The sequence below is a fragment of the Ammospiza nelsoni genome, chromosome 7 (assembly GCF_027579445.1).
Source record: "Ammospiza nelsoni isolate bAmmNel1 chromosome 7, bAmmNel1.pri, whole genome shotgun sequence".
NCBI classification, from domain to species: domain Eukaryota; kingdom Metazoa; phylum Chordata; class Aves; order Passeriformes; family Passerellidae; genus Ammospiza; species Ammospiza nelsoni.
The window spans coordinates 38,469,881-38,486,156 of record NC_080639.1 but is presented as its reverse complement, the minus strand read 5'-3'; the positions used below and the strand labels follow the sequence as shown (position 1 = coordinate 38,486,156).

At 45.2% G+C, this 16,276-nt stretch overlaps 1 protein-coding gene across 1 annotated transcript; it reads left to right on the top strand.

The window, feature by feature from the left end:
• The first annotated feature begins 2,429 nt into the window (after positions 1-2,429).
• On the top strand, positions 2,430-5,138 carry RBM43 (RNA binding motif protein 43). Its single transcript, XM_059476113.1, has 3 exons — positions 2,430-2,750; positions 2,902-2,996; positions 3,619-5,138. Exon 3 carries the CDS (start codon positions 3,649-3,651, stop codon positions 4,324-4,326), a length of 678 nt encoding a protein of 225 aa, XP_059332096.1. The 5' UTR covers positions 2,430-2,750; positions 2,902-2,996; positions 3,619-3,648; the 3' UTR covers positions 4,327-5,138.
• The last annotated feature ends 11,138 nt before the right edge of the window (positions 5,139-16,276 follow it).

The window sequence follows — 16,276 nt, the reverse complement described above, 5'->3', positions numbered from 1 at the left end:
CCGCCGGGCCCGCTCGTTCCGCGCCCTTCCCGCCGAGATCCCGTCCCGGTGGGATCCTCGTCCCGTTGGGATCCCGTCCCGTTGGAGCGGCCATGGCAAGTGCCGGGGGGAGCGGGGGCCGCACACCGTGAGGGGCAGGGCCGGGAGGGGCTGGGGGGAAAGCGCTGGAAAAGGAGCTGGGGACGGACTGGGAACAAGGCATGGAGGGACAGGAGCCAGGGAATGGCTCCCACTGCCAAGGGCAGGGATGGATGGGACATTGGGAGTTGGGAATTCCTGGCTGGGCTGGGATTCCCAGAGCAGCTGGGGCTGCCCGTGGATCCCTGGCAGTGCCCAAGGCCAGGCTGGACATGGGGGCTTAGAGCAACCTGGGACAGTGGAAGGTGTCTTTGCCCATGGCAGGGCTGGATTGGGATGAGCTTTAATGTCCCTCCCAACCCAAATCAGGCTGGGATTTGCCATGAAGCGCCAGCAGGACCCGTTGTCAGCAGAGCTGCTGCTCCATCCCTCCCTCCCTCCCTCCCCATTCCCGGCCCATTCATTCCCCATTCGCGGCCCATTCCCGGCCCGTTCCCGGCCCATTCCTTCCCCATTCGCGGCCCATTCCCGGCCCCTCCCGCTTTGCCCATCCCTGCCTGGGAGCAGCTGCTCGGCACAGACGCGTCTGGGGAGTGATTCAGCACAATCCGTTTGTTCTTGGGTTGCTTTTTTTCCCCTAACCCCACTAGCAGGCCCGAGTGTTGCTCCCAAACACCAGCTGGGAAGGTGTGAGGGCTGTCTGGCAGCCGAGCCGAGCTCCGGCTGTGCCAGGCGTGAGAAAATCCCCGTCTGCATTCCCTCCGTGCCGCCTCTCGCACGGGCCTCACCGCCTGCTTAATTGGCTGCTGTCATTAATTAAAAGCTCCTGGCGCTCGGAATTCCATGGAGCCTCTCGCTGGGTTTGCCCCCAGAGCCTCAGGATTGTGGGCAGGCATCGCTCCCTCAGCAGCACCTGCTGGAGCTTCGATCCTGTCCCAGGCAGCCCAGGCCAGGAAAAACACCTTAAGAGAAGTTTAAAACTTAAAAGAAGTTTAAATCTTAAGAGGAGTTTGAATAATTCAGATGCAGTGACTGGCCTCAAGAGCAGTTACTGACAGCTCGTTCCCACAAACCAAATTTATCTCCTTTTTTCCGAAAAGTCAGTGAAGTGTTAAATGTAGTCAGTGCTCCGCAATGTGCAGTGATATTGAATATCAGAATCACAGGAAACCACAGGAAAGGCGAGAAACTGAAATTTAGGGCTCATTTTTCCTGCTTTGAGAAGATGCTGAGAGGGTTTAAAAGGCTGAGATCCCGAATTTAACAAGGAATCTGCCCCTTCCACTCTGCCGGGAATCCTGCTGAGCATCACATGCAGTTACAATTTTTCTTTCTCTTCTGATGTTAAATATCAGAATCAGAGGAAACCACGTTACCAGTGGGACCTTCCAGCTGAGAAACTTAAATTTAATGTTCATTTTTCCTGTTTTGAGAAGAGGGTTTAAATGGCATTTAAAACCATTTTTTAATGCAGGTGCCTGAGGCAGCCTGGCAGGCACTGAGATCTGATTGGGCAGGATTAATTAACCCCTAAATGCACATTGCAAAGGCTCCTAAAACAACTAAGAAACGGAAAAAAACCAAAACAAAACAAAGAAAAAAAAAAAGAGACTGTAATTCATACCTTTCACACCTAAAGCCTGAATTTTAGCTGTTTTGAAAATGAACTTGTTTTGCTACATGGAAGCAATAATATTTATTTATATAATATATTTTATAATATATATTGTATATAATATATAATATATAATATATAATATATAATATATAATATATAATATATAATATATAATATATAATATATAATATAATATATATAATATAATATAATATAATATAATATAATATAATATAATATAATATAATAATAATTATTGTAATATATTAGTGTATATTATTATATATAAAATGTAATTTTATATAAAATAATATAATTATAATAATAAAAGATAATAAAATAATAAGATATATAATATATTATATATAATATATTATATATTATATAATATATATTATATTATATATGTGATATAATATATATAAAATTCGTATATGTAAATTGTTATATATATTTTATATATTAAGGATATTATTATATAATGATATATATTAATGATAATTATATATATAATATATATTATTATATATTATATCTTCTATATATTATATATAAAGCAAGAAATTATATTTAGAAATTATATATTATATACAATATATTATATATTATATACAATATACAATATATTATATAATGTATTATTTAGCTATATTATTATATATGATATATATAATTTTTTTCAGAGATTATCCATTCTTCATGGATACTTTCATGTATCGCTGCTTGAAAATACATCTTTCCAGACTTGAAATATGGGTGTGAACAGCGTGTATCAATTCAAAACCCCCCAAAAAATAGCTGGGGGAGCGGGAGCCTCTCCAGGGTGGGAGTCTGGGGGTCCCTCCTGACTTTGCCGTCCCTGCCCAGGCTGCCAGAGGCACGAGGACAGTTGTCATCGCTGGTGTCCCCGCTGGCCTCCTGGAGGATGAGCTCCTGGCTGACATCCTCACCATCCACTTCCAGAGGTCCCGGAACAACGGCGGGGACGTGGAGCAGGTCACGTATCCCGCACGGAAAGCTGGAGTTGCCTACGTGACCTTCGAGGATGCAGCAGGTATCAAATGGTGTATTTAATATTAAAGTACTGGTGTGCCCTGGAGAGTGGGCCCCAGAACGGTTTGAAATCGGGATTTCATAGAACCCGGGGGCTGTTAGAATTTGAAATGCAGAGAAGTCTTAGAGCTCGGATCTGGGTTTGTTTTCAGTTGTGGAGCGTGTTCTGAAGAAGGATCAGCATCTCCTGCAGGACAAGAGGCTGCCCGGGCCCTTCCCCCTGACGGTGACCCGCTACTGCCACCAGGTGAGCTCCTCCCTGTCATTGTCACCGCTTTCATTGCAGGGATGCGACCCCAGTCGGGCTGAAAACAATTTATGGCTCAGGTAAACATCAGTCTCAGAGGCTGTGGGATTTACGGCCAATTATCGGCCATAAAAAATGGTCACAAGTTCTTTGTTACAGGGCAATATAGAACTTTATAACCCAATGGACAGTTTCAAAAGTTTATTTTGCTTTTCTAACCTATCACCTTTACTTACTCCTGCTGCAATGAATATACTTTTATCCAGTGGGTTATTATTACATGTACACAATAGATGCTTCTATTACAACTTCTCTACTCTCAGCTTACTCTATACAAGTCCATTTCTACGTTATAAACCCTTCACCATCTTATCAATAGTTTCTTACTTACCTAAGTTACTTAATAAGTTTGTTACTTCTTACTTACAGCTATAGAAACATAAGTTTATGATGTTTCTGCTTAATGTCCGTGTGCTTTATTTTTACATTCTTCCAAGGCTGCAGATCAGACCCTCCTGTGTCCTGTTGAAATTTCTGTCTTTCCATTTCCCACACCTAATTAATCTAATTGTGCTTCATGCCTCATTAGCCACTCCTTAACTTCTCCCATTGACAATTCCAGGCCTTCCTCCGGGTCACCTCCACCCTCAGCATGGCTGTTTTCAGAGATCACTTGGTTTTAGAAGATTTGGTGGAAGAGATGAAGCAGCAGAGCCCAGCTTTGAGTTTTGGGCCTTTGCAGCGTGACGGGCACATTGCAGTGCAAGGGCCCTTCCCAGCACTCCGGGTGCTGAGAGATTTCCTCCTGCTGAAGGCAAAATCCCTCCCAGAGGAGGACAAAGGAGAGAGAAAACCCCACCAGAGACCGAGGAGGAAGCTGCAGGAGCACAGAGGTGCTGCAGAGGTGAGGAATTCCACCCGGAATGCGCAGAGGGAAAAACAAGTGCTGGTTCTGGACACGGATGTCTATCTCTACATGAAGCACTTTCATGCCAAGGCTCTGCAGAGAAATGATGCTGTCATTTCTGGTGTCACTGATGGTGACATCACCACGGTGTGCATTGAGAGTGCTGCTGATGCACAGGGATTAAAAGCCAAGAAAATGATAGAAAATTACTCGGTGGAGCTGCAGAAGATTTTACGGAAGGAGAGGATCTGCTTCAAGGAGCCCACCAGGGCTGGGAAGCAGAGACTCCGACAGCTCTGTGAGAGGCTGAAAGCACACTACCCCAGAGTGCTGATCATCCCTTATGACACCCACCTGGACCTTGTGGGCACCTCTGCAGACGTTTTTGGGTTCACAGAGGAGGTGAAGAGGCTCTCCAGGTAGGGGTGAGGGCTCCTGGGCTATGGGTTCCTCACCCAGACTCTGCCTGTGGCCCTGTGGCACTGGGGTGTCACTCTGTCCCACTCACAGGCTGGAGAGTGACCAAGCCTGGCCCCCCCAAACACCAAATTAAGGTCAGAACAATAAATCAGTGATTTTTGCATCTTTCATGAACTTGGGGACCACATTTCCTTTCGGTACCTCAGAGCATTCTCACCCCAGCTTGCTGTCAAGGAGTACATCATGAAGAAAGAGATTTTTATTTTTTTTTAAGCTGGGTGTGCCAAGCATGCAGGAAACACTGCAGGGGAGTTGTGTGTGAGGTTCTGTGAGGAGGTGAGCACAGCAGCCAGGAATGGGGACCTTTTCTGGCCCTTGAGCTGCACAGGGACCCCTGGCAGAGCAAAATGCACAAGGAATGGGCAGGTTGAGAAAGCCTTGCTAATTCTTCCCTGCAGGAAACAGGCCAGTTTGTTTTCATAGGAGCAATAATGAGGTTTTTCCCAGCTGTAAAGGCTTCTGCAGCATCTCTTGACAGCTCATTACTTAGACATGAAAGTGTGTCCAGAGATTTGATGGGAAAATGTGGGGGCATTCAGACTTTGGAATCAGATTCTGTTTATGCAAATCTGTTTCTGTATCCATTACAAGGGCACAAATGGGGGGGTTTTATAAACCAATTTAGAAAATAGCTTTTATTTTGTGATATCTGTGTGCTTAGAATAATTTCTCAAAACATCCAGAGCAGCTTTTCTGTCTGGTGTGCAGGCAAAGTTTTAGGGGTTTTTGCCATTAAAGAAAAGTGTTATCCAAAACATTGTGTCTGTGTTATTTTAACCAAATCCCAGATTTTTGGTTGGAAGCTCAAGCCTGAAGTCCAAGAAATGCTTGAGTCATTTTCTTGTCATGGCTGATTCTCCAGTGCAGTGGAGCCAGTGAGAGGTGTTAAAGCACCTTTGTGTATTAAAAATGTATTAAAAGTGTATTGAAATTGTATTAAAAATGAGTGTCAAAGCAGCAAGCTGATGAGCTTAAGTGCTTTGCTGAATTGGGAGAGGGGAGCAATATTTAAAGATTTTAATAATAACAATAACAACATTAACAAATCATCATCAACAACAACAATAGTAATAATAGTAATCATTATTACTATTAATATAATAATATTAATAATAATAATATTATTAATATAATAATAGTAATAATAATAATGATAATAATGATGATAATAATAATAATAATTCATCCTTTCCAAGTTCCCCCGTGCTCTGCAGGTTCTCCGGGGGGCTCAGGGATGGGAAACTCTGGAAAACTCCCCCGGAGCTGTTTGGGGTGATCCCCACAGAGCTCAAGCAGAGATGGGAAGTTTTTCAACCTTGTCCAAGAGAAAATCCTCTATGCAGGATAATCCTTTAATGAAATTAGTGCTGTTTTCCAGTGTCCACATTGAGCTTCTCATCTTTTTTTTCTGAAGAGCCTAATTTTAATTTTTTCCTGATTCAGAGCTCTGGTATTTCCTATTTTTTGCTCAAACCAGTGCCTGTGGTGTCTGTGTGAGCCCTGGCTGGTGGCTGCTGCCTGAGGGTGATTTTTGGGTCGCTTTGGGCACCAGCACAGCTGGCAGCAGCACTCCAGGTGTCCTTCAGCTCTGCTTTTCTGCCAAACAGCTCCTCCTTCCCCAAGGGCCTGCAGGCACCTCCTCAGAGCCTTGAAATCCCAGCTGAATAAAGTGTTCTCTTTGAGTCCTGCCTCAGCTCCTCTTCCCATTGCCTTTGCCCCCACGTCCTTGGCTCCCCTTCAGCTTTATCCCATTGTTCCCAGGGCTCTCCATCTGCTGCTCTCATTCCCAGGATGTGCTCCTGGAGACAAAAAGAGCTTTTCTCTCTCGGCTGTTTTGTTGGTGGAGTGTTTGGAGAGAGGCACGTGGGGAAAGGGGAGCAGGGGAGCTGCTCTTGTGCTCCAGGGCTGCTTTTCCAGCTTGGGAATGCCCCACCTGTGGCCCTGGGATGGATCCAGGGCTGCTGCTTTGTGAAGCACAGCCAGGACAGCATCACCGGTGGAACACACATTGCTTCCCTCACCATTCCACAGTTTCCAGTCCAGAAAACAATGGATATTCAGCTGAAACGCCTCCAGTTGGTCACTGCCATGAATATTCCAGCAAATCCAACCAAACAAACCCTGTGTTGGGGCTGCTCAGGGGTTTGCCAGCTCTCTTTCTCACAGTTATTTTTATGGCAAGCAAGGCTCTGCTGTCTCTATGAAATTCCACTTGAAAAATATTTGTGTGTGTTGGATAATATCCTGGGAAGCAGCTGTTATTCCTGGAGCTCTTGGTCGACTCAGGACTCTCAGGTTTGCACATTAATTTGAATAAAAATCTTGCTCAGGAGACCTCAACGAAATATTTGTGCCCTTCCCCAGAAGGGGAGAAATAAGAGTTGTAAAAATGCAAAGCCTAATTTTGATTTGAGGCGCAACTCCCACTGGAAAATAAATTTTAAAATTACTTTAAAAGCAGCAGAATGTGAGCTCAGTTCCTGGCAGCACCTGGCTACAGTCAGTGGGGAAAACACCTTAAAAACACCCTAAAAACACCTTAAAATGCATTTAAACAACAAGGATTTGAGGGATATCCCTCAGCAGGAAAATCTTGGCCAGTTTGGAGGCCAAATCAATCTCGTGGCTGTGCTGGGGGAGGCGATGCAGCAGGAATGATTGACTGGAATCCCTCAGCATCCCTGACACAAAGGATGGAGCACAAAGCCTCCCTCTTCCCATGGCACCTGTGCATCCCATTATGCTGCAGCAAGGATGGATGGATGGATGGATGGAGCCATTCCTGCAGGGAGGAGGGATTTCCATGAGGAATAAAAAGCTCTTTCTGCAGATTTCTTGTCCCCAAAGCTGCCCCTGCCACCTTTGAGCTGCGCTCAGACTTTGTGTGTTTGCTCCAGCCGCAAAAGATCTGTCACATCTCCTGAAAAATTGCAGCCCTAGAAGGATATTCTGAAGGAATATTCTGCTTTTGAGAACCATGTGTTTTATTCAAAAATAACCCCTAGAACAACGTGTAAGAAAAATAAACAGAGTTAATAACAATTATCTCATTATCTGAGGCAACTTTCACACCCACACCTTCCTCAGGCCACGCTGGACACTGGGAAGCATCCAGCCCAGATGGAAATGGGGATATTCACCAGCTGAGGGTGGCTGGTGAGTCCCTGCAGCCGTCCAGGGCCGGGGAGAGGAGATGGATTCAGCAGGGATCTCCCTTGGCTCCAGGAGCAAACCCTGGTTCCTGTTCTGGTGCACGTCTTGTGTGGGAGAAAAGCAGCTGAGACCCTGCCCAGGGGGGCTGGAAATGCTGGGAAAGGCTGGGAAAAGCTGGGAAAAGCTTGGAAAAGCTGGGAAAAGCTTTCTTAATGCTCAGCCCTTCCAAGGTGGCTTCCCCCTCACATCCAGGGTGGTCGGTGTCCCAGGATCCAAGGCTTCCATCCAGTTTAATTCCAAATAACTCCTTTGGGCTCCTTCCCTTCACTTGCTGCATTAGCAGTGAAAAGTCCTTTCCCACCCCTCTCTTTTAAATTAGAGGAATCCCCTGGGTGTACTTTACCACCTTCACCTAATTGGAGGATGGGAGTCTTCCCTGATTTCTGAAGATAACCAGGCACCCCGGCCAAGGGGATGAGAAACAAGCATTAATTTTAATTATGATTTAAAGCAAACCAGAAAAATCGAGTAAGGCTGCACAATTCAGGGCTGACAGCGCCTGGTCTGCTTGTACTTATTTTTCCCCTGAGTTGTAGGAGTTGTAGAACATCTGCTGGAAAACAAATCCCTTTTTCTACTTCCCTAGCACAGCTTTCCTTTGTCTCCTGACACCCATTAGTGACCTTTGAAGAAATCTCCAGAAAGGAACTCAGCTAAGGGAAAACACCACATCTGCAGCAGCAGCACCAGTGCTGGGGGTTGCATTAAATGCAGTTTCCAGGTGCATTTTCCCTGTCCTTTCTGCTCCTGCCTTTGTCATGGGAGCAGTGGGGATCAGCACCTGGGGGAAATGAATTTCTAGAGAATTCTCTCATGGTGTGGCAAAAGCGGATAGGCCAAGAAACATTTATAATGTGCTGTAATTAGGAAATATTTGGCTTCTGATTGTGGTGGTGTGAATTATAACATCTGTATTGTCTCACCCTTCTCATGAGACTGAAAATGGAATAAAAGCTTTTAAAACACTTCTCAGTTACCCATCTCTGGGTCAGGAAAGGGCTTAATCCAACAAGCACCTGCCACCCACAATACCAAAGGGGAAAAAAACCAGAATAAAATACTGGAAAAACAAAGTTCTGTTGCGTTCGCACAGCTGGAATAGTTTCATTCTCCTAAACCCCTGGAGAAGGAATGCTGGGGTGGGATGTGCAAATGGCATCCCGGTGGGATGGTGCAGGAGAGGTGGGATTTCTCCAGGCTGGCATTTCCTCAGCTCAGCGCTGATGGAGCAGGCTGTGTGTGCTGGAGCTGCGCACCCCATTCCCGTTCCCTCCGGCTGATCCCCGAGTTGTTCCTTTTGGGGTCACTCCGGGCTCTCAGCCGCTGCTGGATCAGACGGGACAGGAGCAGGTGCCACCAGCCGGAGCTTGTCCCATCCTCCTGTTCCTGCCAGCTCGGCGACACAAGAGGGAGCCAGATGCTTTGGAGCGGGAATTCTTTGGAGCGGGAATTCTTTGGAGCAGGATGCTTTGGAGCAGGAATTCTTTGGAGCAGGAATTCTTTGGAGCGGGAATTCTTTGGAGCAGGATGCTTTGGAGCGGGAATTCTTTGGAGCAGGATGCTTTGGAACCGGAATTCTTTGGAGCAGGAATTCTTTGGAGCAGGAATTCTTTGGAGCAGGACGCTTTGGAGCGGGAATTCTTTGGAGCAGGATGCTTTGGAGAAGGAATTCTTTGGAGCAGGATGCTTTGGAGCGGGAATTCTTTGGAGCAGGATGCTTTGGAGCCGGAATTCTTTGGAGCAGGATGCTTTGGAACCGGAATTCTTTGGAGCAGGATGCTTTGGAGCCGGAATTCTTTGGAGCAGGATGCTTTGGAGCAGGAATTCTTTGGAGCAGGACGCTTTGGAGCCGGAATTCTTTGGAGCAGGATGCTTTGGAGCGGGAATTCTTTGGAGCAGGACGCTTTGGAGCGGGAATTCTTTGGAGCAGGACGCTCTGGAGAAGGAATTCTTTGGAGCAGGATGCTTTGGAGCCGGAATTCTTTGGAGCAGGATGCTCTGGAGAAGGAATTCTTTGGAGCAGGATGCTTTGGAGCCGGAATTCTTTGGAGCAGGATGCTTTGGAACTGGAATTCTTTGGAGCAGGAATTCTTTGGAGCAGGACGCTTTGGAGCGGGAATTCTTTGGAGCCAGATGCTTTGGAGCGGGAATTCTTTGGAGCAGGATGCTTTGGAGCGGGAATTCTTTCGAGCCAGATGCTTTGGAGCCGGAATTCTTTGGAGCAGGATGCTTTGGAGCCGCAATTCCAAGGTCTGCGCCGTGTCCTGCGCTGCTGCGGGAGGAGAAGAGCCGGGAGCGGGTCCTGCTCCAGCCTGGGGCATCGTAAGGGGAGCCCGGCTCAGATCACCTTGCCCTGGAGGAGATGCCGGGATTGGGTCCTGCTCCATCCTGATCTCACCTCACCTTTCCCTGGAGGAGATTTTGGGATCAGGTCCTTTCTGCTCCATCCCGATCTCAGCCCACTTTTCCCTGGACATGTTGGGATCGGGTCCTGCTCCCTCCTGGAGCTGCTGGAAGCCGATCTCAGCCCACCTTTCCCTGGAGGAGATGCCGGGATTAGGTCCTGCTTCATCCCGATCTCAGCCCACCTTTCCCTGGAAATGTTGGGATCGGGTCCTGCTCCATCCCGATCTCAGCCCACCTTTCCCTGGAAATGTTGGGATCAGGTCCTGCTCCATCCCAGAGTTTTGGGAAGCTGATCTCAGCTCACCTTTCCCTGGAGGAGATTTTGGGATTGGGTCCTGCTCCATCCCCATCTCACTCACCTTTCCCTGGAGCTGATTTTGGGATTGGGTCCTGCTCCATCCCCATCTCACTCACCTTTCCCTGGAGCTGATTTTGGGATTGGGTCCTGCTCCATCCCCATCTCACTCACATTTCCCTGGAGCTGATTTTGGGATCGGGTCCTGCTCCATCCCGATCTCGCTCACCTTTCCCTGGAGCTGATTTTGGGATCGGGTCCTGCTCCATCCCGATCTCGCTCACCTATCCCTGGAGCTGTTTGCAGCGGCTCCTTCCCCCCTTTCCCTGCCCAGGCTCCTCTCCCAGCCCCTCTTTTCGAGGCCCTACAAACCCGAATTTCACCGGAGACCGCGGGTGTGTGAGAGGAGCAGGAGCTCTGATTAACCCCTCATTAAACACGCTGTAATTAAACCGTGCTGTAACCAACCCCGCGCCAAATAAACCCCATTATCCATCCCTGGAGCCAGGGGAGCTGGGAGCTAGGACTGAGGGGGATTTTAGGGTCCTTTCCGCCCCAAACCCCTCCTCTCTCTGTGTGGGATGTCCCTTTATCTCCCAGTGCTTTGATCCCGGCTTACCTGGGCTCCCGATCTCTCCCAATCCCCTCCCATCTCTCCAAAAATGGATTTTGGAGGGGAGACACCTCCAGCTCCACTGCACCGAGCAATTTAACCCTTCCCTTCTTCCCTTCTCCTCCAGGCTGCACTCAGGGGCGCCAAAACTGTCACTTGAGACAGCCTGAAACAAAAATTAAAAAAAAAAAAAAAAATTAAAATCTTCGCTTCCGCTTTGACGTAGATTGTGACACAATTTTCCCTGGTGTTACAACAAAAGCTGCTGCTCTCCTTCATGTTGCAGATAACTGTGCTTGCACTGGGAGCCTGTGTGCATAAAATTTCATCTCCACCATCACCTGGGTGCTTTTATTTTCTAGCAAAAAAGTTCTTGAGTGGATGCCAGCAGTGCTGAACAAGTGGAAATTTTAATTCCCACAGTAAACCCTCCCTGAGAGGCTTTTCCCTTTTTCATCTGTTGGATGAACATCTCCAACATCTCCATTCTCTCAGGATCCCCCAAACTTTCTGAATAACACACTCAGAGACTCCAGCACCTGCTGTGCCAGCCCAAAAGAGAGCAGGAAGGATTTTCCAGGATTTTCCAGGTTAATTCCTGGTATTGTTAGGCCTGGAATGGGATTTCCACAGGGGAAAAACAGTCTGGAGGGAATGCTGGGGTGTACAGAAATTCCTGCAGGGGACGAGCTCATCTGGATGAAAAAAAGCAGAATTTTACTCAGATTTGGTTTAACCTGAGCTCCCAAAACCACCCAAAACCCAGGGCTGGCAATGCTGGTTTGTGCCTGCTGCAGGATTTCCCCCACACGTGGAGATCAAACCAGGCTAAAGCAGCTGCAGGGGAGAGGAAGCTGAAGATGGAAAGATGAGGAAAACCCACAAAATAATCTCATTTTAACCCTCCTGAAGTCACAGCAGAGCAGCTGCATTTATTCAGCTGCTGGCTCTGCTGCTGTCCCCAAATGTTGCCCACATTTCTCCATCCCCATGCCCGCCCTGCTCTGCACCCCTGGGTGCAATGTCAGCGGCCTCAGAGCTATTTCAAGTCTTGCCAATTTGGGGCTTGTGAAATCTCAAGCTGTTTTTTTTAAATTATTATTTGTTAATTTTTTTTTTCTTTTTTTTTGGTGCCAAGTTCTCGGATTTTTAATGTGAGTAACCTTGAAGAGCTCCCAGACTTGCAGTGCTGCCGTGGGAATCACAGATTGAATACCTAATCAAATGAGGGATCCTCAGGGATTAAATTTGAATTAAAATCAGAAATGTGGGTGGGGAGGGACCTTAAAGCTCATTTTATTCCAACTCCTGCCACCTCCCACCATCCCAGGGTGCCCCAAGCCCCGTCCAGCCTGGCCCTGCCTTACTTTGCAGAATTTCTTAAGTCATTTTCCTGAAATAATTCTGGTTTTGGTGAGGATGGGCAGCTCTCCTGAGGGATAATTGATCCCCCTTTGGAACAGGTGAGTTTTTAATTTAATTCTGAGTTTTGGGGATGCTGAGGGGGGCTGGCAGTGCCTTTGCTGCCCGTGTCACCAGACAGGGACAGGGTGCCAAGGTGCCCCCATTCCATGCACGGCATTGCCTGGCAGCAGGCACTGAGAAAATGCTTTCAATTATTATTACTATTACTATCACTATTACTATTTACATTTACTATTTACTATTAATATTTACAATATTACCGTTACTATTACTATTACCATTACTATCACTATTACTATTTATATTTACTATTTACTATTAATATTTACAATATTACCATTACTATTACTATTACCATTACTATTACTATTACCATTACCATTACTATTACTACTACTATTATTACTATTACTATTATGATTACTATTCCTATTCCTATTATTACTATTATTGGTATTATTACTAGTATTACTAGTATTACTATTACTATTCTATTATTACTGTTACTAATATTTATTATTATAATAACAAACAATGATAATTACTTGTACTGATTATTATATAAGAAATATAATAGTTATGTCCGAAAACTATAATAATTACTATGCAATTGTTAATAATAACAATGATTATAAATAGTATAATATTTAACATTTATATAAATGATGGATTTATATAAATTATTTATATAAATATTTATAGAAATCCTGTTCTTTCAGGAGCTCAAATTCCATGTTACTATGGGAAATAGCTCTGGAGGAATAGGATAAAATTTGGGTGGAGAATAGTAATATTATCTATAAATATATAAATATATTTTTATATAAATAAATAAATAAACATAAAAATAATATATAGAAATTATATCTAAATAATATAATGACCATTAATATTTATATCATTATATAAGATTATCACTCATATTTCCATTTTTTGTGGATTTTAACAGCCTGGGCTGAGCTCTGTGTCCTAATTGCAGTTCCGAGGCTCTCCTGGACATCTCTCACTAAAATTCTTGGGAAAGAGCTTGGCTTAACACACCTGGCACCTTTCTGACCTTTGGGATGGGCTTAACCAAGCTCAGACTGACAGAGGAGCTGAGGCTGGGGTTCTCTGGGACCTTTCCCCTCCCATCACTCAAATAATTATTGTGATTAAAGGAAATATTGTTATTAAAGTGAGAGGAATTGTGGATTTGCCTTTCCAGAAGACTGGTGGGTAAAACCAGCACTGGGAGATAAAGGAAACAATGGGAAGGATTGCACTGATTGATGAAGGGGAAAAAGGTTATTTGCTTTTACAAATAAACTGTAGGTTGGCTGATAAATGAAATTAGACATTGAAAGATGACTTGAATGGGGGAAAACCCCTAAATTCCATAAGAACTAAAAATTAAAAGGGAGGGTTGTGCATTAGAGGGAAATGTTTGGGATGAAGTATCTTTGATATCTCAAGTACCTCAGACATGGGGAAAGAGAGAGGGGAATTGGGATAAAAAGGAGGCTGTGTCCTCCAAAAATTGGAGAGATCCCAGTGGAAATGCCCCATGGCCTCTCCCTATATTCAAATAAAGTTCCAGGGCTCCTCTGCCTCCTTTTGGACACCAACCTCTGGTGTTTGTGGATTCATTTTCCCATCAAAAATGAGAGGAATGGGGGATTTGTCTTTCCAAACCAGCTCTGGGGCTGCTGGTGGGTAAAATCAGCACTGGGAGAGAAAAAAAACAATGGGGAGGATTCCGCTGATTGATGAATGGGAAAAGGGATTTGCTTGTACAAATAAACTGTAGGTTTGCTGATAAATGAAATTAGATATTGAAAGATGAGAGAAACAATGGGGGAAGACCCTAAGAACTAAAAATGCAAAGGGAGGGTTATGCATTAGAGGGGAATCTTGGGCATCAGGTGCTCTGGGAAGTCTGAACCTCTCAAGAACCTCAGGAATGGGGAAAGAGAGAGGGAAATTGGGATAAAAGGGACGCTCTGTCCTCCAAAAATTTGCCTTTACAAATAAACCTTAGGTTTGCTGATAAACGAAATTAGACATTGAGAGATGAAAGAAACAACGGGGAAGAAAACCCCCTAAATTCCATAAGAACTAAAAATGAAAAGGGAGGGTTGTACATTAGAGGGGAATATTTGGTATCACGTGTTCTGGGAAGTCTGAACCTCTCAGGTACCTCAGAAATGGGGAAAGAGAGAGGGAAATTGGGATAAAATTGAGGCTGCATCCTCCAAAAACTGGAGAGATCTCAGTGGGAATGGCCCATGGCCTCTCCCTTCATTGGAATTCAGCTCCAGGACTGCTCTGTCTCCTTTTTGGACACAAACCTCTGCAGTTTGTGGATTCCTTCCCCCACAGAAGGAGGAGCAGGGGGCTCAGTGAGCAGGGAGCTGCTTTCTGCCTCCCCTTTTTTGGTGAATTCCCCCCAGGATCAGCAATCCCAGGGTGCTGCTCCATCTCTGCCGGCTCCCAGCACATTTATCCTCCTGATCCCGGCATTGCTGGCAAGGCTGGCTGGATGTCAGGATAAAAGCTCAATAAGTGACATACTTTACATTTTTTCGGTGCAATCGAGTCTAAAAGCTTCCACTCAGTTCAAATTACCAGAGGTAATTTCAACACAGCTGTCAAGGCTTGGTGGTTTTTTTTTTCTTGGTTTTGTTTTTTGTTTTTTTTTTTCCCTCCTAGAAATGGGATTTTTATCCTAATGTGCTTTCACATTTCAGGGTAATTTCTTTGTGTGCAGGTAGTGCAGGGAGAGGTGAAGCTTCAATTTCGGCTGGGAGGGTTTTTTTGTGGTGTTTCTGTCACATCCCTGCTGCTGGAAATGATGCCCTGAGTTCATCACAGGGTGGATTTAATTCTGATCTCCAGGGCTGAATTTGTGGGGTTGGAGTGAGGAAAGCTGAACCCCCCCAAAAAAAATCCATTAAATTCGAAAAAATCTTTAATTTTTTCCTGAAATCCCTAGGATGGTTCTGGATGGGTGCATGGAGCACTCCCAAATCTGTATTTTGAAGGAAAATGTATTTTGAGGGGAAATTCCCCTTTAAATTGTCTGGAATTCCTAAATTAAAAGACCTGGAATTCCCGAATTAAAATGCCCGGAATTCCCGAATTAAAAGACCTGGAATCCCTAAATTAAAAGACCTGGAATTCCTAAATTAAAATGCCTGGAATTCCCAAATTAAAATGCCTGGAATTCCCAAATTAAAATGACCGGAATTCCCAAATTAAATTGCCTGGAATTCCCGAATTAAAATGCCCGGAATTCCCAAATTAAAATGCCTGGAATTCCCAAATTAAAATGCCCGGAATTCCCAAATTAAATTGCCTGGAATTCCCGAATTAAAATGCCCGGAATTCCCAAATTAAATTGCCTGTAATTCCCGAATTAAAATGCCTGGAATTCCCGAATTAAAATGCCCGGAATTCCCAAATTAAATTGCCCGGAATTCCCGAATTAAAATGCCTGGAATACTCGAATTAAATTGCCTGGAATTCCCGAATTAAAATGCCCGGAATTCCCAAACTGAAAGACCTGGAATCCCTCACACCTGCTCAGGTGGGGGAAAACCCCAAATTTCAGCGCCTGCAGCTCCCGCTTCTCCTTCAGGCGTTGAAAACTCCTTGGGGTGGGTTTGGGGTGGCAGAAAATCGACATTTCCATGTGAACAGGCGGGGCTGAGCCACTCAGCCCTGACAAAACCAGAGCTTAACCCCGAGTTTAAGCTTAAACACTTTGCTAGACCCGGCCTGATCAGCGCTGACTTTTGAATATTCCATTTTCTTCAGCACCCAGGGGGTTTTTTTGGGATGCTGATGTTCCTGGAAAACCCCCCCTGTTGCACTTGGACCCCAAATTCCATTTCTGATGTAATCAAAGATGCTTCATCGCACCAAAATATTTGTCTCACCCTTTCAAGGAGCGATGGGGA